This window comes from Gekko japonicus, unplaced genomic scaffold (assembly GCF_001447785.1).
Source record: "Gekko japonicus isolate JY-2015 unplaced genomic scaffold, Gekko_japonicus_V1.1 scaffold144, whole genome shotgun sequence".
In the NCBI taxonomy this organism is placed as follows: Eukaryota; Metazoa; Chordata; class Lepidosauria; order Squamata; family Gekkonidae; genus Gekko; species Gekko japonicus.
Genome location: NW_015162478.1, coordinates 610,016 through 632,932, shown reverse-complemented (window position 1 = coordinate 632,932; position 22,917 = coordinate 610,016). Strand labels below are relative to the sequence as shown.

Genomic DNA, 22,917 nt, shown 5'->3' with positions numbered 1-22,917 from the left:
TTAGGGGGGGGGGGGGGGGAGGACATGAGCTTTGCAAAATGCCTCAACCCACCACTTGCCTTGCCTCAGCTGCTCTCTTCAAGTACTTTCTTAGTTGATCCCAGGGCTCTTTTTGTAGAAAAAGCCCAGCAGGAACTCATTAGCATAATAGGTCACACCCCTGACAGCAAAACTCATTAGCATATTAGGCCACACCCCTGACAGCACCACTCATTAGCACATTAGGCCACACCCCCATGTTACCAGAAGTGTGGTCATCCAGCCACACCCACCTTTCCCTTCTTATTCTGTTTACCTTGTTTGTTGTCAAAACCCAGGGCTTTTTTGTAGCAGGAACTCCTTTGCATGTTAGGCCACACACCCCTAATGTAGCCAATCCTAATGAGTTACTGCTATTGGGTGTGGCCTATTATGCTAATGAGTTCCTGCTGGGCGTGGCCAACTCAGGAGCCAGCTGGAACTCCATTCCTGTGCGTTCCTGCCCAAAAATAGCCCTGGTTGATCCAAAAAGTGAAAGTAGCTGAGGGGGGAAAAAAAGGCAGGGGGGGGGGGGGGGGGGGGTTCAGTGCCCCTCATCTGCACATCCTCTATAGATTCTATGTGATTGGGCTAATTCATTATTTAAACATGCAGATATTCATATGTCATTCTTTGTTTGGATGGAAGAGAGAATAAATCTTCAGCCCAGGTTATTAAAGATAACATAAACAAGCAAACTTACAGTCTTTCCCACTCACTGATAGCATGGAAGGAAATTGCAGCAATTAAAATTAGCACTCCAAAAATGTAACTTAGTTGACAGACGAGAAAAGAGAGAGTTATTTTTCAGTTCAGCCCTAACCTAAAAGCAGAGCGTTTATCTTTTATGTTATTACAAGCAGCTGAATAAGCAAGCAGAACTTGCAAGGAACTTATGAACAGCTAACCGTATCATCACGTTTGCAGATCTACAAAGGAAACTGCAGAATGTTTTTCAATCAGCTTTTTCAAGCTTAGGTTGACAGGCAAGCATAACGGCAGAAAACTGCAAATTCTACACAACTCCACCAACCCAAAGCACTCACTAGTGATTCACTGAAACCAGACAGCCTGTAGAAAAATTGTGTTTGCTTCTAAAAAAATGGACTAGATCAGGAGCAGGCAAGTTTTCCAGCCTGAGGACCACCATTAAGTTGGCTTTCGAGGGCTCCGTTGGACACCGGCTCTTCTCGTTTTCAGAACTGATGTCCAGCTTGGAGCCCTCACAAGTGGGTCGAGACCCAGATATGGCCCTCTACCCGCAAGCTGCTGCTCTTACTGGCATTTAGCCCCTCAGCCATTTGAACGGTTTTGGGGGAGCATCAATCCACTAGCTGATGGGGCAGCCTGATAGATCAGCGCTCCCTTACAAACTGCCTGGCGGACTGAGGGCCAAGAGACAAGCTCCCGTGGGCCAGGTGTGGACGGACCTCAGGCTGCCACTGGCCCACCTTTGGAGGAGATCTTCAATGCTGGCCAGCTCCTACCTGGTCCCCATGCAACTCCTCTCTGTGCACCTCCCACCCTCCATCTCCAATTTGAGTCATTTATTTATTTACAAACATTTGCATCCCTGCTTTTCTCCCCATTGACAAGACGTCAAAGCAGCTCACACAAAGCAGCGAAACAAAATCTCAAATACGACTTAAAAAGAAGCAGACTGCAGCCTCCGCTCTCAAGTCACCAAAAGTACACGGGGAAAGCTCTGCTTTTACAGAGCCTCCCTCTGAAATCCATGCAAGGATGGAGGGCTTCCTCCCATCCCTGAGAAGCCTCTTCCACAGTGTGGGAATGGCCACCAAGAAGGCACAAGCCCAGAAGTCGCCGCTCTCGCTGACCCGAGTGGAGGAACAATCAGTAAACCCTGGGCTGATGCGTGGAACTTGTAACTCGTCCCACTGCAATCAAGGACTTGTGGCCCTCCACTTTCAGAGCTCCCAGTGGGGTCACACCCCTAACTTGAAGGAGCCATGTGCCCTCAATGCTTATACAGGAAGGCATGCAAAATAGTTTGCTCCCTTTTCTCACCCAGTTAACTCCCAAGCTTGGCCTGGCACCCTGCTCCAATTTATTGTTGAAACAATTTAAAATGCAGTAGGGTATTGTGGTGAGGAGTGTCGGACCGGGATCTCAGAGGCAGAGTTTCAAATCCCCACTCTGCCTGTGGAAGCTTGCTGAGTGACCTGGGATGAGTCACATACTCTCAGCCTAACCTGCCTCACACGGTTGCTGTGAGGATAAAACGCAGAGAACAGTTTAAGCCACTCTGCATCCCCACTGGGGAGAAAAGTAGGGCATAGATGAAGTAAATGGCAAGAACAAACCAAAAAGATGAAGTCCCTGAACGATAATGCATTACAAACATGGCATCACATTACTATCGTGGTTTGCGCTTCTTACTCTCTGGCACTTACGGTTTAATACTGATGAGCTCCCGGAAGTTCTCCACTGCACTGTTCCGGCTCCGTTTATCATTGTCGTACTTGTCCTTTGTCCATGTCATCTGGATCTTTTCGGGCACCGCTTCCCCCTCATCTTCCTCATCTGAGTAGAGGCTCTCCAACCTTATGATCGAGTGCCTGTCCTTTATGAGCTGAGCCTGGAAGAATGACGAGCTGGGAACTTTATTTTCAGAAGACGAGGTTGCACCAGAACGCTTTTACTATCCCCCTACTAAAGGGGTCACACTATTGGAAAGAAATTTTGAATGTCCTGTCTGAACACAAGATGACAAGGAGCCATTGGCGCAACTGTCACTACACACAGCAAAATACATGCTTGTACACATGGTCACCCAAGGTGAGCAGGATAGCTTGCAGGTGAGCTTTACAAGGGTCAGTTTTCGAAGTCCCAAACAGCAATCAATACATGCGGGCATGCTGACTAGCAAAAACGTTTGTGGGCTAGCAGTGCTTACAGGTCTTGTTTGCAAGGCCCATTGACAGAGTGAAAAAAGTCCTGAACAAATTGAAGACTTTGGTTTAGTGGGACTGGTCATCACTCTGCTTGGCAGCTTATCTGTAGTGCAATTACTCACATCAGCAAAAACTGATTCTGGAATAAAGTTCGCCAGCAGTATATATTCGCAGGACACAATGTCACATGCAAACACCAGTACAAGCCAACACCTGTTTCCCAAAGCGGGAGCGGAAAATGAAAACATACAAGGCAATGTGATCTCTACCTTGAAGACTAAGGCTACGCTGGATACTGCACTAGTGTCGTGCAGAAGAAACCATTTGCAACGGGAATATACTGCATGAAGGCAACCCAGTTGCAAACGACTATTGTACTGCAACAACTGCACAATATCCAATGGGTGTGGATACTGCAGTGTGAGATTACATTTGGAATTCAAGTTTAAGCTCCACCTCTGCCCCCATCTGCAAGAGGGCCATGGGAGCAAGAGATCTTTCAGATAACTGCTTTTCCAGTTTTGAGAATGTATAAAGAATGGCCTGTTGTGGTACACCAAATATCTGCAGCATGGACTCCAGGAGAAACACAACTGGGAATTCCACAGCAAACCTTAGAACATTAGCATTCTTTGCCTTCTTGGAAACAGCCATGCTCACCCCCAGTTTATAATCCTGGAGCAGCCACCCAGCAAGTGATCCTTGAGACAGCTAGAATTAACTTAGAGTACTAAGCGCCATGGGGAGACTTTAGCTTAGCAGGACTCTGGTTACATTTTTATCCCACCTCTCTTCCAAACTGAGAGCCAGTTTGGTGTAGTGGTGAAGTGCGCGGACTCTAATCTGGGAGAACCGGGTTTGATTCCCCACTCCTCCACCTGCACTTGCTGGATGACCTTGGGCAAGCCATAGTTCTGTCAGAGCTGTCCTTGAAAGGGCAGTTCTTGAAAGAGCTCTCTCAGCCCCACCTACCTGTCAGGTCCTGCAGCAATTCAACGGAGTACACACTTATAGAAAGGGATTACTTTATTGAAGCCATGGGTCACTGAACAGAAACACTGTTCAGAATAACGCTAGCTCATTGAGCTGGTAAGTTTAAAGCAAATTCATAATTAATACAGCCAATAGACATGGTTCCCTCTCGCGCCCAAAAAACAGTTTATGCGCCCAAAACCCCTGGGAAAGCAACGGCAACTGTGTTATCACTACAAAACGCTTCCCACAGTTTCTACTCATTAAAACCAAAGCAAAGCAAAGCAGACTTCTCTTGACCACCTGTGACCTTGGAAATGATAACGTTACAGCAGGCATGGCTGGTGTAGACTAACAAGAATGCAACCACTATGAATATATGCGCATGGTTATATGAGCGGATGTCTAGAGGGGGGGGGGGAGAAATACAGAGATAGGTACATTGCCGAACTCAGGTACCAGAATGCATATAGGAACAATAAGAACCTTTGGCAGCTTGCTGACACTACCTCACAGGGTGTCTGTTGTGGGGCGGGGAAGGGAAAGGAGTTTGTAAGCCACTCTGAGACTCCTTTGGGTAGTGAAGGGCGGGGTATAAATCCAATCTCTTCTCAAAGAGCTCAGGGCAGCGTTCATGGCTGTTCCCCTTCTCCAGTTTATCCTCTGTGAGAGGTTTGTGGTGAGAGGTTTGTGGAGAGAGCGACTGCCCAAGGTCATCCAGGAAGGCTCATGACCTAGTGAGAATCTGATCTCTGTATCTCCCCATTCCCAGTCTGGCCCTCCAACAACTATCCCACACTCGTTCGGTCTTATCCCACAAGATGCTCAACAGCTACACAAAATGGCTGGCTGAAGCTGTTTAGGATGAGTGCTATCACTACACCAATGACACCCAGCTCTAGTTTGCCAGAGATGGCCTCATCTGTCATGACCAGATAGGATAACGAACCTCTCAAACAGTGAACCTTTCTGCAGGTTTAGGGGGAGATTGTTTGCACTGTAAAACCAAGTGGATCATCGCTTCCAAGACGCACCAGACCTTGCTTTAACTCATTTCTTTCCAACAGTGCTCATACATACCTCCCTTTCTCTTTCTGTTTTGGTCAGCCTCATCTGCCTCAGCATCTGAGATCTCTGCTCCATCATCAAAGTCCTTTCGTAAGTGTAGGCTGAGATGTCGCTGTTTTGCTAAAAACAGAAACAAGAATCACGAAAGGCATTCAAAGCAGCAGCCTACAACGCAGGGGTAAGAATCCACAGTTCCAAACCACAGAACAAGATAAAACCCATTACCATTTCGACCACTTCCACTTCAGCCTCGATTCGGAGGTGATAAAGGAAAGTCGCCAAATCTTTCTTCATCTGGATGCTGTTGTCATCCATTTGAGCGACTGTGAATATCCGCATTTTGCACTTCCGCCAAACCTAGGGAAAGGAGAAAAAAAATCTCAAAAAACTTGCAAATCTGCATGCAGACACAATGGTGCATCTGCTCGGATGCATTTTTTGTGGTGAATGTCAGAATGTTGTACATACAGAATGCTATCAAGGTGCGTTCTCTGAACACCTAAAAAAATGTCTGAAGGATTGCTTCTTCCCGTATGTCCCTGAGCAGCCATTACTGTCCTCTGGTTGCCAGGTTTCCCCTCCCTGCTCAAGAACTCCCACTTAACGATGGTAGCATGGATGAAGGATATAGGATAGTCGATCGATATAGATCAAAGGGCAAATATATGGAAGTCATTGAAATATATGAGAGTGATTAATTATAAAGAAAATATTTATAAAGTATTCCACTGGTGGTACTGGTCCCCAGATAGAATAGCCAAGTGTCAACCATCTGTATCTAAAAACTGTTGGAAGGGTAAAAGGAATGTGGGGACTTTCTTTCATATGTGGTGGCATCGTGGGAAAATCTATACTTATTGGAAGATGATACAAAAGATAATATTAGATATCATGAATTTAAATTTGGCCCTAACTCCTGAAATAGCTTTATTAAACATGATTCCGGAGGGTTATAAACAAAATTATAAGTATTTGTTGATACATATCTTAACAACTGCCAGGATATTGCTAGCCAGATATTGGAAACAAGATAAACTTCCCGCAAGAGAGGAAACAGAATGCAAATTACTAGAAATAGCAGAAATTGACAAATTAAGCTTAATCCTTCAATGTATTTTTGGAAAAATGGAAAAGCCTGTATAACTGGATGAACAAAGTATGGAAACTATAGACTCAAATGTATATAAAGATAAATATATGTAAGTGATAACTAAGTGGGAAACTGATAAATATGAAAAAAGGAAAAAAAAGAACCCCCACTTATTTATTCAAACATTTATATCCTACATTTCCGCAAGGCTCAAGGTAATCTGAAGTGGTACAGTCCAAACAGAGCTGGGTCTGTTCAGTGAGAACGAGGTCACATCGCTTTGCAATCATCTGGCATCCTTCATTAGAGCACTGACCTCCCCCCACCCAGCACCACAATTCACAAATTCAAGGTGTTTGGCTCCATTTTAAGGGAGTATGTACCAGTATGTGTGTATAGAATTAGACTCCTGGCACGTCTTGGCCACCAAATTAACAAAATTTGGCACAAGAGTTGCATCACTAGACCTTGCAGAAATTTTGCAGTCGCTGTAGATGTTGAATGTATTTACAGCCAAAGTAAATAAGTAATAAACTATCAAATGGCCCTCTCTCGCCAAGGTCACGTTTCCAATGAAACATGGGCTCATTCTTCTTGTCACAAAATGAGAATGTACTTTGAGCACAACAATCCACTAAGGCTTCATTTTGAAGCTCAAAGGTCTCTTTCAGAAATTTAGAGTGATGTGCACAGGAATGGAGCAGAAATGGATGGCTAAACATTCATGGGAAGTTTCTAGGTTCTCAGGAATTTCTGCACCCGCCACCTTCTACCTGCAAGTAGATCCAGCAATGTATCTGGCTATGTCCACTCGCCTACCCGTCATCAGTTCAACCAGCACATTTCATTGTGCTGCTTTTACGCACACATGGTGTTTTGGAGCACTGACTTGCTGAAAAGTGCAAAAATCATCTCTGCCCCTCCCACAATCAACATATGAGCTGCATACTATACCCTTCAAAATACACATTTTTGTTATTTTTTTGTGCTTGTAGCAATTTCAAGAAAAACTGTCTCGACAGTCTAGTCCATTATAGTTTTAAACTTATGACAACCTTAGGTGTACTCTACTAGCAGATCTACCATATTGTTACTACTCACTGGCAGCAGACAGGTCTGAATACAGCAAATATTTTGTTGACCTAGCAGGGGATGCCCCTGGTTCAGCATGATGAATGGACAGCTCAAAATCCAGCAGGGCCAGCCCAGGAAGCACTAGGTTGGATCCAATCAGGTTTTTGTTGGTGGAAATGGAGACCACACCTCAGAAGGGCGGGGGGATGACCCGCTACAGCTGCAAGCCTAACAACACTTGCCTGAGAGTACCAGTGAATAAAATTGGAATTACACCTGCATAGATCTGCTTAGGTCCACTCCTTATGCTGGGGCTCACAGGACCGGCATACACCAAAGCCACATGGGATAAAAGCAGCAGTAAGGAGGGGAACTGGGTGAAAAAAGTGTGCTGGATCCATCTGCTGCTAGCATCCTGCCAGAGCAGGAACAGCAGTTCTGAGACCTCTCCAAAGAAAAGGAGCCATTTGTTGCAAGGCACTTAACTACTTCGCTCTCCTTTTTGGAACTAGCTTTGTGACAGGCCTATCAATTGCCATTGTGTGCACTTCTGGGCAGAGCTGATCAACCAATAATGGTCATCCAGGCCTGAGCGAACGCACACGCACGTATACACACAGTCGTGGAGTCCCCCAATCATTCTTGCTGCCCTGGGGCACTCTTACTTTATGTTGTTTGAGTAGGAAAGGAAGCAGCATCAACATGCCTCCGTCGTGCACGATCCACCAGACATCGATGTTCCCTTCCAGGTAACGCTCGTGGTTGCCAGGGTAGAAGGACACATTTTTGGGCACCAGCAAGGCAAGGTGGGCCGCGGTCGTGCAACGCACCGTGTCTGGAGGCGAGAAAGAAGGAAGGGAGAGAACAGAAGACATCCTTGATCGAGGGGCTGCTTGCATATAAAATGACCACTGAGTCAAACTGGCCCGACCAGTAAATCACACCCTGCCATTACGCCCATCCCTTGCCCAGCTGCAGACCGGACAGGTACTCCTCTCTCCTCCAGTTCCAGTCTAAAGTTAGGCCCACATTTGCAGTGCATTTCGTTCTTCGTGTGCCCAGATGCTAAGAAGGTCTCCTTTCAGCTTACCTATAAATGTTTTCCAGGCTCTTGGATCTTCGCTTTGCCTCCAGCCGTAGGGCCAGCCCAGCACCACCGTGTTGTGCTTCATGCCACCCAGCCCGCACGACTGTATCAAGTGGGAAATGCCGTCTCGGAGTTTATTAGCCACGACGACTTGACAAAAGCCTTTCACCTTCTCTATCTCTATCATGTTCTTGATAGCCTGCAAAAGATAACCAGGTAGATTAAGGTTTCTCTGCTAGAGAAAAGTCAGCCCTTGAAAGACAATTGGTCACTTTGCAGTTTATCTGCATGTGATCACCTGCCTCACATCGATAGGAGGTGGTGTTTTTTTTAAAAAAGTTCACAGGAAGGCAATCGATTTACACTGGATCTCTAATAAATGGAATTGTATATATAAAAATGGCTTTCTTCTGTGCTGTCAAGTCACAGCCAACTTATGGCGACCCTGTAGAGTTTTCAAGGCAAGAGACGTTCAGAGGTGGTTTGCTATTGCCTGCCTCTGTGTCATGACCCTGGTATTCCTTGGAGGTCTCCCATCCAAATATCAGCCAGGGCCTACTCTCCTTAGCTTCTGAGATCTGATGAGATCAATCCTGGGCCTTCCACGTCAGGGCCAATGAGGCTTTAGCAATAATAATTTATCCAGGTATGGTATTTGAAAAGAAAGAGAGAGAAAACATAAAACATAGGAGCCCTGTTGAATCAGACCAGTGGTCCATCTAGTCCAGCATCCTGTCTCACACAGCGGCCAACCAGTAACTCTGGAGGACCCACAACAGGGCATAGAACTTCCCCAACAACATGGCATAGAACTTCCCCTGATGTTGCCTCCTGGCTCTGGGATTCAGAGGTTTGGTGCCTCGGAAAGTGGAGGTTTCCCTCAGTCACCAGTAGCCACTGATAAACCGATCCTCCATGAATCTATCTAATCCCCTGTTAAAGCTGTTTATTCCTGTGGCCATCATTACATCCTCTGGCAGCAAATCCCACATTTAAATCACTTTCTGTGTAAAGAAGTATTTTCCATTTGTCTGTCCTGAATCTGCTAAGGAGTAGCCCATTGTGCACTGGATCTGAAAGAACTCCTTTGGTTCATAAGAAATCAGAGGTGCCCCCGCTGGATCAAACCAGTGGTTCATCTGTTTCACACAGCTGCTAACCAGTTGCCCTGGAGGACCAACAGACAGAGCACAGAGGCCAAGGCCTTCCCCTGATGCTGCCTCCTAGCACTGGTATTCAGGTATTTGCTGCCCCCAGATGTGAAGGTATTCTTTATTCATTCCATAGTGTGAGAAGAAAAATGATAGGCAGGTAATTTATATCTACTCAGGAAGGTGGGGTAGGGCTGAGTCATTATCTTGTAGGAGTCTCCCAGGCTGTGACATGCTGATGGAGGAGCTTTCCTGATGAGGTTCTTTTGTATGTGGATTGGCTGTTGAAATTCTAATCTTATCTGTAGTGCTGTTGTCAGATGAAGAGCACTTTGTGTTTTTCTTCTCACACTGACACAGAAAGTACTCCATCTTTCTGTGTTATACCTCTGAGGATGCCAGTCACAGCTGCTGGCAAAACGTCAGGTCCTACAATGCCAAGACCACGACCATACAACCCGGAAAATCTACAACAACTAACCACAATAGTTCTTGCATTAATTAAAGCCAAATGGGTAGTCTGCCTTGGTAGCCCTGACTGGTTAAATGAGTAAAATATTGTGCCCCCAAGTATAAAAAAGAGGGCAATGAATCCTTGGTAACCATAAACAGTGACTTCAGTTCAGCTGCTGAAGCCAAAACGTGGTTTAGCATTGCACGAATGAGCTCAGAGCCGCCATGCCCCTTTGTCTCCCCTGGCACTCCAATCCCCCTCCCCAATTTACAGCAAGCTGCAGTTGTAATGAGAAGCTGTGCTCTGAGGGGGATGGGGCAGAGGTGAAGCCCGAGGGCTTGCTCAGAGGACGCGATACTTTGGTTTGGCATTACAACAACTTTCAAGCATCATTCAATCTGCTGGGCTGTTTCTGGGCTGTTGGCTTCTGAGTCAGACAAGGGCTTCAGTGCCTTTAACAGTTGTCTTCTGTTTACAAAACCTGGTTATGGAGAGGAAGCGAGAGGGGCCTCCTAGTCCAGCCACAGACAAACCTTTATTTTTAATTTTATAATTTTGCACACACATATATATCTATCTGGACCACTGGAGAGCAAGAAGAAGGGGGGGGGGAGTGCAATTTCCCCCATTACGGGATTAGAGCAAGAGGCAGAAGCATCAGCTCTGAAATTAAGTTTTATTATTTTTATTTATTTGTGTGCATGCGTGTAAAGTACCGTCAAGTCGCAGCTGACTTGTGGTGACCCCTCATGGGGTTTTCCAACCAAGAGATGTTCAGAGGTCATTTGCCATTGCCTGCCTCTGCGTCACAACCCTGGTATTCCATGGAGGTCTCCCATCCAAATACTAGCCAGGGCTGGCCCTGCTTAGCTGCTGAGATCTGAACGGGGACCCAAAGTACCTAACAACATTCTCCCCTTCATCCACACAAAAACCCTGTGGGGTAGACTAGGTGGAGAAGGTGTGACTGGCCCATGGTCACCCAGCGAGCTTCCATGGGGAAGTGGGGATTTGAACTTGGGTCTCCCAGATCCTAGCTTGATACTTAAATCATGGCACCACAGTTGCTCTCTAGTTTACAGCTCTTTGCTGTTGGAGAAAACATTCTTGAAAGTTTGCTGTTGAAATCTCAGAAGTCAGAAAAAAAAGAGTCCCAGGGGCTGGGGACATGGTGTCCTTGCCCACCCCCACGACTAGCAAAAGCAGAACAAGTTGCAAGACTGGAAACAATGCAGCACACATATTTTGAGCAATAAGTGCACACCCAGATGGGTTCCAGAGGATGCAGATCCCAGGATTTCTTGGGGCAGAATTTGGGCTGTCTGGTCAAACCTATTGTAAGCATACACCTCATACCATACGTGTCAACAAAAACAACAACTGCACCTTCCTTGCTCCCGCTGGAGCTCTCAAGAGATGCTCTCTGGACACGCCCGGGCGCAAGGAATGGATTTGCTCGGTTTCCACAAGGTCATAAGCAAAATTGTGCGGCTTTCCTAAAAAGAGCTGCTAACCTCTCTGGCCAAATGCTCCAGGACGTGTAACACATTTTTATGAGACAACCCGCCATGCCCACCTGTTCAGCAGCTTGGGCCTCTCCATAACTCTCCAGGAAGTTGCCCTGGATCACCGTACCGACAATGGTCAGCCCCTTGCCGGCTTTCAGCTGAGAAGCAAACGTCAACAGCCTGGGGTATTTCACATGCAAATCCTCGTCCAGCTTCAGAAGCACCAGCAGCTGCGGCCTGAAAGAAGAGGAAAGCAGAGAGGTCTCGGGGTGGGCTGCGTTTCCCAGGGCCCTCGACAGCCGGCCGGAATATTAAGCAGCTCCAGGCAGTACTGGATGCCTTTAACCACCCTGCTCGGGCTTGGAAGCCTCCAAAGATTATTTGCAACCGTGACTTTTTGGTAGCCACACTGCTCTTCCTGGGAGCCTGTCTCATGGAGATTCTGTTCATAAGAGCAGCCGTTCAACAGTTCAGCCATAACGCAAGCTGGTCTGCAGGTTCTGTTTGGGGCCCAAACGTTATTCTCTGGACCTATAAGGTAGTGAGATTTGTGCAGCTGCTCCATGTATTTATTTATTCATGCAAAGTAAGCAGCATTTCCATGAAAAAGACAGCCCGGCCCGAGACTGGAATGACTGAGGCCTGATCTACACTAGTGGCTCTTAAAGAGGTTCCAGAAATTCAGGAGCTCTTCAGGGAGAAGAACAGTGAAAACTCAGAGGAGGAAGTAGAGAGTACTACCGGATCTGTTTTTTAATAAATGCAAAAGTAAATTACCTCCAGTTCTTGGTGTGAGGGGGCCCTTCCTCCAGTCTCAGCAAGGCGTACCTGGCGGCGCTGAGTGATAGACCCCGAATCCCGTCGCCCCATTCCTTCTCAGCCCTGCAAGGTAGAATTTCCGAAGCAAGCCCATTCTAAGCAACCGTTGCAGCTTTAACCATATTTAGCTCAGCTGTATGACATTTTGTAACACAGAAACTGGCTATTATGACTACTCTTGGATAAATTCTTTTGACTCTCCTATTTACTTATTTTTATATTTTGAGAAAATGTGTATGCTGCCTCTCCGGAACCTGCCTGAGGCAGTTCACAATGAAAAAACAACAAAATGATGCCAACAATAAAAACAAGTCAAGCTATTTAAAGATAATTCTGTTCTTCTTTCGCAAGATCCCCCTGTCCAAGAGTGAGCCAGGTCCCAAACCAGTTGCCTTGGTAGACGGCATCACTAGGTTGAATCCAATCAGTTTTTCTGTTGGTGAAAAAAGTGGAGGATGGGTCCCCCCTTATCCACCCCCCAAAAGGCAAAATGTAAATTGTAATTTTAATGTTTGTATAAATTGTTTTACTGATTTATTGTTGTACGCCGCCCTGAGCCGCCTCGGGATAAAAATTAAATAATTAAATAAATAAATAAAAATAAATAAAACTGGGGATCATGGGACCTGCAGGGACAAAACCTGCACATGGGTTGGGGGAGGGGAGGGGAGGGGAACTGGGCAAGACTGAGTGAAAAAAAATCCAACCCATGGTAACAAAACTGGGCATTTTCAGACCATTTAGTGCCCAGTGCGATTTGAATGATGATGCCCACCATTCTCAATTACAGAAGAGAGGCGAGGCAGATGGGCAAACAGTTTTTGGTTCTCAGGATACAGACGATATTTCTTTAATTAAACAAGTAATACAATCGATCAGCTTACAATGAGCAAAAGGATGAATAAGCTCAACCCCAAGATGCTGTGGGTTACTCAAGCAGAGCACTCAAGGAGAGGTTACTCAGCACTCAAAGAAACACGGTGGGTACCACATTGTGGATTACTAGACTGTCCTCTCCCAAACTTCCCAATAAAGACACTAAAGGGATCAGTTCTGTAATCATCCCCAGCTGCCATTCTTCCAAATCGTAGATTCATTTTCATTAGAAGCTACTTACCCCTGATATTCAATGTACTTGTAAATCATGCCGGCGATGAGCATAGCCACTAAAGCATAATACCAGGATGAAATGAACATCAGTGCAAGGCAGATGCTCATGCCTAAAAAGGACAATGCCCTGGAAAAGAAACTCAAAAATGTTAACAAGCATAGCTGGGACTGGTTCACACATGCATGAAAGCCACTTGATTCTTTGACACTTGGGGAGACAGCTGGATGTATGGAAGCTCAAAAGTGCTGTGCTCCACGTGATGTGAAGATTCCGTCTGGGGTGTTTTAGCTGGCACAGCACAGCAGCTACAACATCAAGCTATGAGGTGGGCAGTCCTGGGTTCAAATTTCATCTCGGCCACAAACATACCAACTGGTCTCGGACATGTCTCTATCAACCACAACTACTCCCTGTCCCGTCCATCAACAACATGGAGAGAATAGTATGGGCCCAATTCATGGGGCATTGTAATGACACATGTGATTTAAGACAAATGTTACTTCAATTTCAATTTTATCCTATCCTTTCTCCAAGAAGCCCAGGGTTCTCCTCCCACCTTCATTTGATTCTCACAAGCAGTGTTCCCGCTAGGCTGAGTTAGTGTGAGCTAGCTCACAGTTTTTTAGTCTCTGGCTCACACATTTTCGTCTTAGCTCAGGAAGGATGGCTCCAGCACAAACTAATTTATGCAGTAGCCAAATCACTCACTCAGAACTTTAATGCCAGTAGCCTACGAAGTGGAATTTTTGCTCACAAGGCTCCACAGCTTAGAGGGGGCATTGCCCACAAGTGATCCAAATGGGAGCCAAGTGCTTGGATTTTGTGCTAACTTTCCACAAACAGGAGACATTTCTGGAAGAGGAACAGGACTTCCTTACCTCCCTTAGTCCATAATGCTCTCTGAAATGCTGCTCCTAGGCAACAGAGGGGGTCCCTAAGAAATAGCATGGTGGGGGGAGGAATTGGCAGAAAAATTACACCCCACCTTCCATTTGTAGGAAATCTGCTACAGGGCAGTGTTCCATCTAAGCTGAGTTAGTGTGAGTTAGCTCTCAGTTTTTTAGCCTCTGGCTCACACATTTTTGTCTTAGCTCAGGAAGGAAGGCTCCAGGGCAAACTAGTTTATGCAGTAGCCAAATCACTTGCTCACAACTTTAATGCCAGTAGCTCACAAAGTAGAATTTTTGCTCACAGGACTCCACAGCTTAGAGGGAGCACTGGATCCAAGTACCGTAATGTAGTGGTTACGATGTCAAACTGAAGACTGGGGAGACCTGGGTTCCAGTCCCCACTCAGCTCAGACTCTCACTGGGTAAACCTGGGCCAGCAACACCCTTTCCATCCACAACATACCGCACAGGGCTTGGAGGATGAAATGGCAGATGTATGAGTATGTGGGGGGAGAAGCAAGCCATACACGGCGGCCCTGAACTTCTTGAAGGAAGAGTGGGATAAAAACATCATAGGGGTGATAAATGAACATGCACGTGCGAAGCAAACATATAATTACCCTAAATGAACAAACCTGGGAGGCACGCCAGGCTATTTTCCAGACTTTTACATATCTCCCTTACGAAGAGCCTTTCCCCTTGGCCCTCAGATGTCCGAATAATCCCTTACACATCTTCTCATCTATATATTTTTTTAAAACTTACCAGTGATAGTACTTAAATCTGGGCCGCCAGTTTGGTGTCCTTAAAAGTGTTTGCACTGCACAAGCCAAGTTGACGAACAAGTAACACATCAAGAAAAACCTAGAAAGAGGAGAGAGACATTGTGTGACGCTTGGCAGTCGTGGGGGTAAAGGCACCAACACAAAGAAGGCTCCATCTCTAGTGACCCCCCGCCACACTTCAGAAGGTCGGGGCACACAGAGAGAAGGTTTCCAACAATGATCTTAGCACAACAATACCACCATGACTGATCTTTCTCTGCACTGTGCAGCCACCGTTGGGTGTCTTCTAAAGCATATGCTCAGGGAGGGCCAGGAAGTACAGCCAGTAACCTACATCAACAAAGCATGCGTGTAAAGTGCCATCAAGTCTTAAGACAACGTATGGCAACCTCAGGGTTTTCAAGGCAGGTCTGCCTCTGCACAGTGACCCCAGACCTCCTTGGTGGTCTGCCATCCAAGTTCTAACCAGGGCTGGCCCTGCTTAGCTTCCGAAATCTGATGAGATCAGGCTAACCTGGGCCATCCAGGACTGAGCATAGCCCCGAAATACTTGCTGGAATCCCCTGCAACGTACAAAGTTTCCTTGACCCTTTGGGGCTGAGCTGGCTCTCTGAAGGGGAAGAGCTTGAGAGAGCTCCTGTTGCATGCTGAGCAGACACAGCCAACATTTCAGAACCATGCATCCCACTCTGCTTAGGACATCAAAAGGCCGATACTCACATAGAAAGAATGGGGGCTACCATGTCCAGGGATGCAATAAGAATCCCAAGTTCTGCAATCACCGCTGTCAGCAGAAGGGCCCAGGTTGGCTCCCCATTCGCCTTTCCGTGGCCAAAGACCTGTAAGAGACGATTGAGGGGCAGAATGGGACTGCTTTGGTTCCTTTCATGCTCATCAACTGAGCATAGATTAAAAAGCGGTAAGGCCAATGCTGGATGATTCGTACAGAAGTGACAGACAGTGACACGGCCACTGCAGAACAGAGGGGCTCTGTATACCAAGACACAAGAATAATTACGTATTTACTTTGTTTGTGCCCCACCTTCCTCCCCAACGGGGACACGAAGTGGCTGACATCGTTCCCCTCCCCTCCGTTTTATCCTCACAAGAACCGTGTGAGGCAGGTTAGGGTGAGGATGTGTGACTGGGCCCAAGGTCACCCAGCGAGCTTCCATGACAAACTGGGGGATTCAAACCCAGGTGTCCCAGATCCTAGTCTGAGACTCTAACCCAGGGGTTTCTGACCTTTCTGAGCCTGTGGGTGCTTTCTGAATTCAGGCGCAATGTGGTAAGTGCAGACACAAAATGGCTTCCAGCCACAGGAGGCAGAACCAGGCACAAAATGGCTGCCACCACTTGCCTTCAGTCACACCGTAAGGATCCTTGTGCTGTGGTGGAAGCTGCTGCCAAAGCAATGTTTGTTTACAGGTTTGTTTTTTTTAAAAAAAAAAATCTGCACAGCTAATAAAATCTTCAGTGGTGAATCAGAAGCCAACTGGCCCCACCTAAAAACATTTGGCGGGTGCCGGGAAAGGTGTCAGCAGGTGCCATGTTGGGGACCCCTACTCTAACCCCTGCCCACAAGCCCTCTTTATCCACATTCCCCACCCCGTATATAGTTTTATAAACTTGTTCCCTGTCTTTCCATTGTCATCTCTTCCTCCTAAATGGAAGAGCTCCAAAATGCTGGCCTTTCTTCAGAGGGAAGGTACCTCAACCTTTTGATCATTCAGGCTGCCATTTTCAGAATCCCTTCCAGGGTGAAATGCTCCATGGCTATCCAAGGGGCTGAAATTCAGCTGGAAGATATGTTAAGCTGGGCCTGATACAGCTACTGTCAAATATATAAGATACAAGATCTTAATATACATGGACTTAGAAATTGTAGAATTACTTAGGGTTTGTTTTTACTTGCTTCTTGATGTTCTACTGTTTAGGGCCTTGGCAGTCCAATTTTCAAGATGACCAAAACTTGTTCTCTTTTTATTCATTTTTTTAAAGAAAGGTGTTTGGGGGTGGGGGGGGCAACAGTGGGAGAGTTTCTAGTGTCCTGGCTCCACTGATGGCACCTGGTATTTTTGGCCACTGTGTGACAGAGTGTTGGACTAGATGGGCCATTGGCCTGATCCAACATTGGCTTCTCTTTTGTTCTTATGAATGAGAATTTTCAAGATTCAGTACTCTCTTAGGACACTCCTTTTTTCCCATGGGAGAACACACTAAAGTTTCCAAGCTGACAGACCTTGGAAACTTAAATAAAGAAAAAGAAACCCACATTCACCTGCTTTAATCCTTGCAAGAAGAAAACAGCTTTAAATTTGTACAAACCCACAAGAAAGGAATTATGTTGTCCTTGGCGATTGCTTGAAGTAGCCGGGGGGCTCCGGTGAGGCTCTGCAAGCCAGCCCCACAAGTGGAGAAAAACGAGCCGATCACAATGACCCACGGCGAGGGCCACGAAAGCGTGCCCACCACCAAATTCTTGTTCACAGCATCACCATATCTGTACAAAGGATGAGGTTAATTATTTTCAAGAGGCTTGGACTGCATTTTCTAAAGTTACTTAAGGCCTTTTTTTTAAAGTTAACAAAAGAGCCCTCAACATATTTTTCCTAAAACAAGCTGTCATTCATACATAAGGTTCCAAACACACACACACAAAAATGCTTCTATTCCAATACTGGAAAGGTGTCTGTCTGAATTAAAACGCATTTACCAAAGTGATAACCAACACCTGGATGACATGGGGCTTTATTTTTCCTGTGTGAATGCACACACACAAAACTGGACAGCTGTCCCAGAGGGTCAGACGACCCTCTGGAAAGGATGTGCAATGGGGTACTGGGGGGATCGGGAGAATTGGTGACTCTATCCCATGTATAAAAGCAAAAGTGCTTCTTCCACTTTGGATTCAAGCCACCTGGTAAACAAATGGCATCCGATGAGTTACATATGGCTCTCTTTCTTTGTTTCTAGATATGTTTATTTAAAGCCTTAAGATGATACAGCATGACGATCTAATGAAGGCAGATAAAATTAAGAATGATTCAAAATCGCTCATACTGTACTTAAAAAAAAATAAAAATGACCTGAACAGCAGTTTGGGATGCAATGTTAGCTGGTTAAAGTATTGCAATTACATCCCAAAATTGCATTTACATTCTGAATGAAGCTACCATGCCATCCCTCTTGTACCAAAAAAATTGGTTCAAACTCATACTCAGTGTGCATGGTGCATAGATGCAAGCTGTGTATAATTTATTTATTTATTCATTCATATTTATAGTCCACCTTCCTGCAACCGGGCTCAGGGCAGATAACAGCATTTCATTTATACAATATATATTTGAGTAATACAATAAAAATTAAAATATAAAACATCATAGCAAGCCAGCATTTGTTTGGCAAAATATCAGGTAAGCCAGACTTTGTGCACTAGTAAAAAATAAAGTCAACATTCAATCAAGGTAAACCAGATCCTGCAACCTGTATAAATTATGCAGATTAAACATCATTGGCATAATTTCGTTTGCTCTGAGCAGCGACGAGCATAAACGTCACACTGAAACCCTGACCAGTCATAAGGACTAGAAACCAGCTTTTTCAAACAAGTCTGGGAGTTTAAGGCATGTGCAGCACCCACATTCTGTGCTTTTCTACACTTGCTAAAAGGCCTACAGTCCTGCATTTAAGCAGCTGGTAAAAATAAAGCATAAAATAAATAGGATTTGGCAATTTTGCAAAGAGCAGAAGCAAGGGGCAAAACCAGTCTTCTCGCACAGTTTCAGGTGGAGACACGACTGACAGGATTGGAAACTTGAGGGCTACTTACTTGTCTCTAAGAACAACACCTTCGATACAAGCTCCAAACAGCACTACACAGCTGAAATCTGAATGTAACACGTTTTGCTAAGGAATCCAGTTGGACATCTGAGAATGTCAGCAGTAACACAGCAAATTCATGCAACGGCAGAATTTCACATTTACGGAAAAACACAACCTTTCATTTATTATGGTACAATTATAAAAATACAAAGGAAATGCCCAAAATAAGCAAGCATAACAGGAGGGCACTGTGACGCAACCCGCTTGCTGATGCTATGAAATAACATTTAAAAAGTACTAACAATGTAGCTACAAATAGAAATGTCGAGACAAATTAAAAAATGCACGTTGGACCATGCAAGGCGTGAGACTGCAGGTGTCCAAAGGTCACAAACTTTTTACAGGCACTATAATTTTTTTTTAAAAAAAGATACAGACTAGAGACGTGGTGACAATGGCCAGGATCGTTCCAATAGGAATAGATTTCTGGGCATCCTTGAGGTCTCCGGATCGGTTTGAACCAGCCATGATCCCTTGAAAAGAAAAACAAACTTTTAATGTATGAAGACCATTCCCGAAAAAGCACACGAATGTGCACACACACAGAGAAAGTGCCCAGGGAACACTCTACACCCTTACCTGTCACAGAAGGGAAGAAGATGCCCACAAGCACCGTGAAGGATGTTGCGATGTCTGCATAAACGTACAAGTGGAGGTTGCTCTTGTGGCCAGAAACATCCACAGACAGGCGGTCGGCTTTCTCCAGGATCTCTCCTTTCTCCAAGTAATTACTCCAGATGTTATCTTGGGTAGGGAGAGAGAGATTATAGACATGGGAGGCAAAGAGTGAACGGACGGATAAGCGAATGGAACATCTATTTACTCAGTACAGGAAAATGCTCCATACAAACAATTTAGAAAGCCTAAGTTGGTTGCATTGGATGTACTGCTGGCTGGAAGATGATTCCTTCTCTAGTAAGGACACAAATAGGGATGGGCACAAACTGGGAAAAGAGGTTCATCTGGTTCGTGGTGTCACACAAATTACAAACCTTCACGAACATCCCCATTTAAAAAGCTGGCTCGTTTTGTGAGATTCTTGATGCGGTGGAGCAGGGATGTCAAACATAAGGCCCGGGGGCCAGATCAGGCCCATCCAGGGCACTTATGCATCCTGCAAGCAACTGATGCAAGGGAGGAAGTGCTGGAGGGGAGTGGGCGGAGCCACTCCACTGTGGCTTCAGCATGGCAGAACAACCTTGTCTTCAGCAGTCAAGCATCGTGGGAGCGTCTGCCCAGTGCTGCACTGCTGCCTCTCCAGTCCTCCTATGTGAGGTTTCCTCTTCACTCCCCTCCCAGCCCATGGGGTCTTGCAGGGAGGATACATCAACTCGGAGATTACCAGCTGCTGTCCTTTATACAGTTTCAATCTCCGGTACCTGGCATTACCTTTATGGAACACATGGCCTGGCCCGACAAAGTGACATGTATGCCAGCTCTGACCCTTGTAACAAATGACTTTGACACTTCTGAACCGGCTATGTTCGTCATGAAATTAGGTTCGTGCCCATCCCTAGACACAAATGCTCTCTGAATGCTCTTTGGGTTCTTACTGCTATACATGCTACTGTAGCGTATCAACAAATCAAATGCTGGTACATACTACAGCCAATGGATAGTGCTCAGGGACAGCTGCTCTGCCACTGCCTCTTCCACTTTAGGGAAATGAGGTGCCCTGTAGCAGGCTGTCCACAATGGGTCACTTTTTGTCCCCGGCCCTGGGCTGCTGGATGCTTTTATTTCCAGAAACAAAGAGGGGCTAGGAGCACTGAAAAGGTGGCATTTAACTGTGGTGGAGGGGCTTTCTGCCACCTTCTTCATGCAACTGTGAACACAACATCCCATTACAGTGAGCTGTAGGTGGAAGCAACCAGCCAGCCATGGAGCACCTCATTTCCCGAGAAAGGGAGAGACAGGAGGCGGGTGACAACCAAGTGCCTTCACACATAGGGGCTAATTTAAAACATTAATTAGAATCTTGTTTTTCTTTTTTAAAGGAGCAGAAAGATTTCTAGGATGATACGGATTTCTGAAGTGAAAGGCTGCAAATGGCACAAGGGTGCAGCTAAAGACCACTCTGGGCTCCCACAGTTCACAATTGTACCTTTCAAAATGCCGCTGGCGGCACCAGGAATCCCTGCAATCTCTGTAACATTGTTGAAGCGGAAGTACTCATCACATTGCGCGGAGGTGACATTGTAATGTGGGCAGAAAAGCTCCGTCAACTTGGTGGCCACGGTGACATTATCAACCACTGTTGTTTTGGCACAGATGTCAAACTGGTCCCTCGAAAGAGTTCTGTTGCCCAGCATGCAGACACTGGGGAGAAATTAGAAGTGGGCAGTTTTGTAACTCTTTTTTAAACACTCGTTTTACATTTTGTAAATTTCTTAACTCAGCCACAAAAAAAGAATCTTTCATAAGCTGAAGAAGGTGAGCACCTTCCACAATGCGTGAGTACCAATGGATCCAACCTAATATTCTCATTCTGTTTTTTTTTCTTTTTAACATTCTGGTGTTTTTTTTCTTTTCTGTTAACTGCAGCCAGAGTTATCCTAAATAGTAATCTGGAGTGTTGCGTACAATAAAGTGCCATCAAGCTGCAACAGACCGCTCATGTGATTTTCAAGGCAGGAGACGGTGAGAGGTGGTTTACCTTTGCCTACCTCTGTGTGACTACCCCGGACTCCCTTAGTGGTCTCCCATCCAAGGACTAACCAGGGCTGACCCTGGTTAGCTTCCAAGTTCTGACAAGCTTGGGCTGGTCTGGGCTATTCAGGCTGCTGTTATGTCTACACTGGACCAAATTATTGCCTATTATTGTATTCCCCCTTTCTTAAAAAGTTTTTTAAAAAAAAAGAGGAAGCAAGATGGGGGAGCAGGGAAGAGAGAAGAGAAAAACCAAGTAAAGAGCCAGACCTAGGGTTAAAAATGGGTCCCATGTTGTAGTTTGAGAGCCTGGAAAAGGTTGAAGACCTTATGCATTTCTTGGGGCCCCTCATCTATATGTCTTGCGGCTTCCGCTGAACCACACATCAGTCTTGATGAACGAGATTTACTTACGGAAAAGCAGGCGGATCAAAGATGGATTTGATGGCCCCAGCATAGATGGACAAGATAGATATTATGACACACGCCAGGAAGAGAGAAGCAAATTTGTTGACGTATTTCACGCCTACGAAAACCACCACAGCCATGAATGTGAGGAACAAAGTCCCATAGACTCGCATGTTGTTGAGGTTGGCGTTGGATGTGTCGTGGGCTCCAGTGGGGTGAAAAATGGCTGCCTGGGGAGCGATGTAGGTCTGAAAGAGTCAGAACGCAACCTTAGCATCTCCTGCTCACGTACAAAAGCAAGCAAATGATGATGTTCCTTCCCAGCTATCATAAATGCGGGGTAATTTACAGTAATATCCACATGCATTTATCAGTAATTCTAACATGGAGCTTCTTCCCTTTCACCACATTTTAATCAACAGCTTTGCTAATATAAAGATGACTGTATTTTTCTTTCCTTCTCATGAGGTCTGAATATTGTGGGCTTTTATATTTTTTCAAAGAGAAGCAGCTATTTTGGGGGGTTCTTTGTTGCAGCAGCTCTTAGTGTAACTTTGTCTGTTTTGCTCCAGCACCACCTAATTTGTCACTGCCTCCAGTAGTAAACTGGCTGGACCCAGTATGCACACAGAGGTGAGATCAAGACCTCTATTTATTCAGGGGGAGAGAGGAAGCTTCTCCGGTAATGTTGGAAAAGAATGGCACGTGCCACATCTATGCTAAATATTTATAAGCCTGCCTTTCTCCTGAAAATTTAGGAGAACGTGTGGGACAAAAAAACACACCAAACTGTACACATTAAACCAGGGGTCCCCAATCTTTTTGAGCCCATGGGCACCTTGGAATTCTAGCACAGGGTGGTGGGTACAACCACAAAATGGCCCTCACAGCAGGTAGAGAAAGAGGTACTTTTCTCCCTTTCTCACAATACAAGAACTCGTGGGCACTCCATGAAATTGCTGAGCGGTCGGGTTAGAACGGATAAAAGGAAGTACTTCTTCACCCAAAGAGTGATAAACACTTGGAATTCACT

At 45.7% G+C, this 22,917-nt stretch overlaps 1 protein-coding gene across 1 annotated transcript in view; it reads right to left on the bottom strand.

Moving 5' to 3' along the window:
- Positions 1-22,917, bottom strand: part of SLC12A4 (solute carrier family 12 (potassium/chloride transporter), member 4) — an 83,370-nt gene that overhangs the window by 3,698 nt on the left and 56,755 nt on the right. Inside the window, exons 7-22 of the mRNA XM_015405820.1 lie at positions 21,891-22,132; positions 20,932-21,146; positions 19,407-19,571; positions 19,202-19,300; positions 18,775-18,832; positions 17,271-17,445; positions 15,663-15,781; positions 14,923-15,021; positions 13,274-13,393; positions 12,115-12,219; positions 11,406-11,574; positions 8,228-8,423; positions 7,803-7,972; positions 5,199-5,330; positions 4,986-5,093; positions 2,433-2,617 (exon numbers count right to left, since the gene is read on the bottom strand). Of these exons, the coding sequence (XP_015261306.1) occupies positions 2,433-2,617; positions 4,986-5,093; positions 5,199-5,330; positions 7,803-7,972; positions 8,228-8,423; positions 11,406-11,574; positions 12,115-12,219; positions 13,274-13,393; positions 14,923-15,021; positions 15,663-15,781; positions 17,271-17,445; positions 18,775-18,832; positions 19,202-19,300; positions 19,407-19,571; positions 20,932-21,146; positions 21,891-22,132 (2,357 nt within the window). The remainder of the gene's footprint in view (positions 1-2,432; positions 2,618-4,985; positions 5,094-5,198; positions 5,331-7,802; positions 7,973-8,227; positions 8,424-11,405; positions 11,575-12,114; positions 12,220-13,273; positions 13,394-14,922; positions 15,022-15,662; positions 15,782-17,270; positions 17,446-18,774; positions 18,833-19,201; positions 19,301-19,406; positions 19,572-20,931; positions 21,147-21,890; positions 22,133-22,917) is intronic.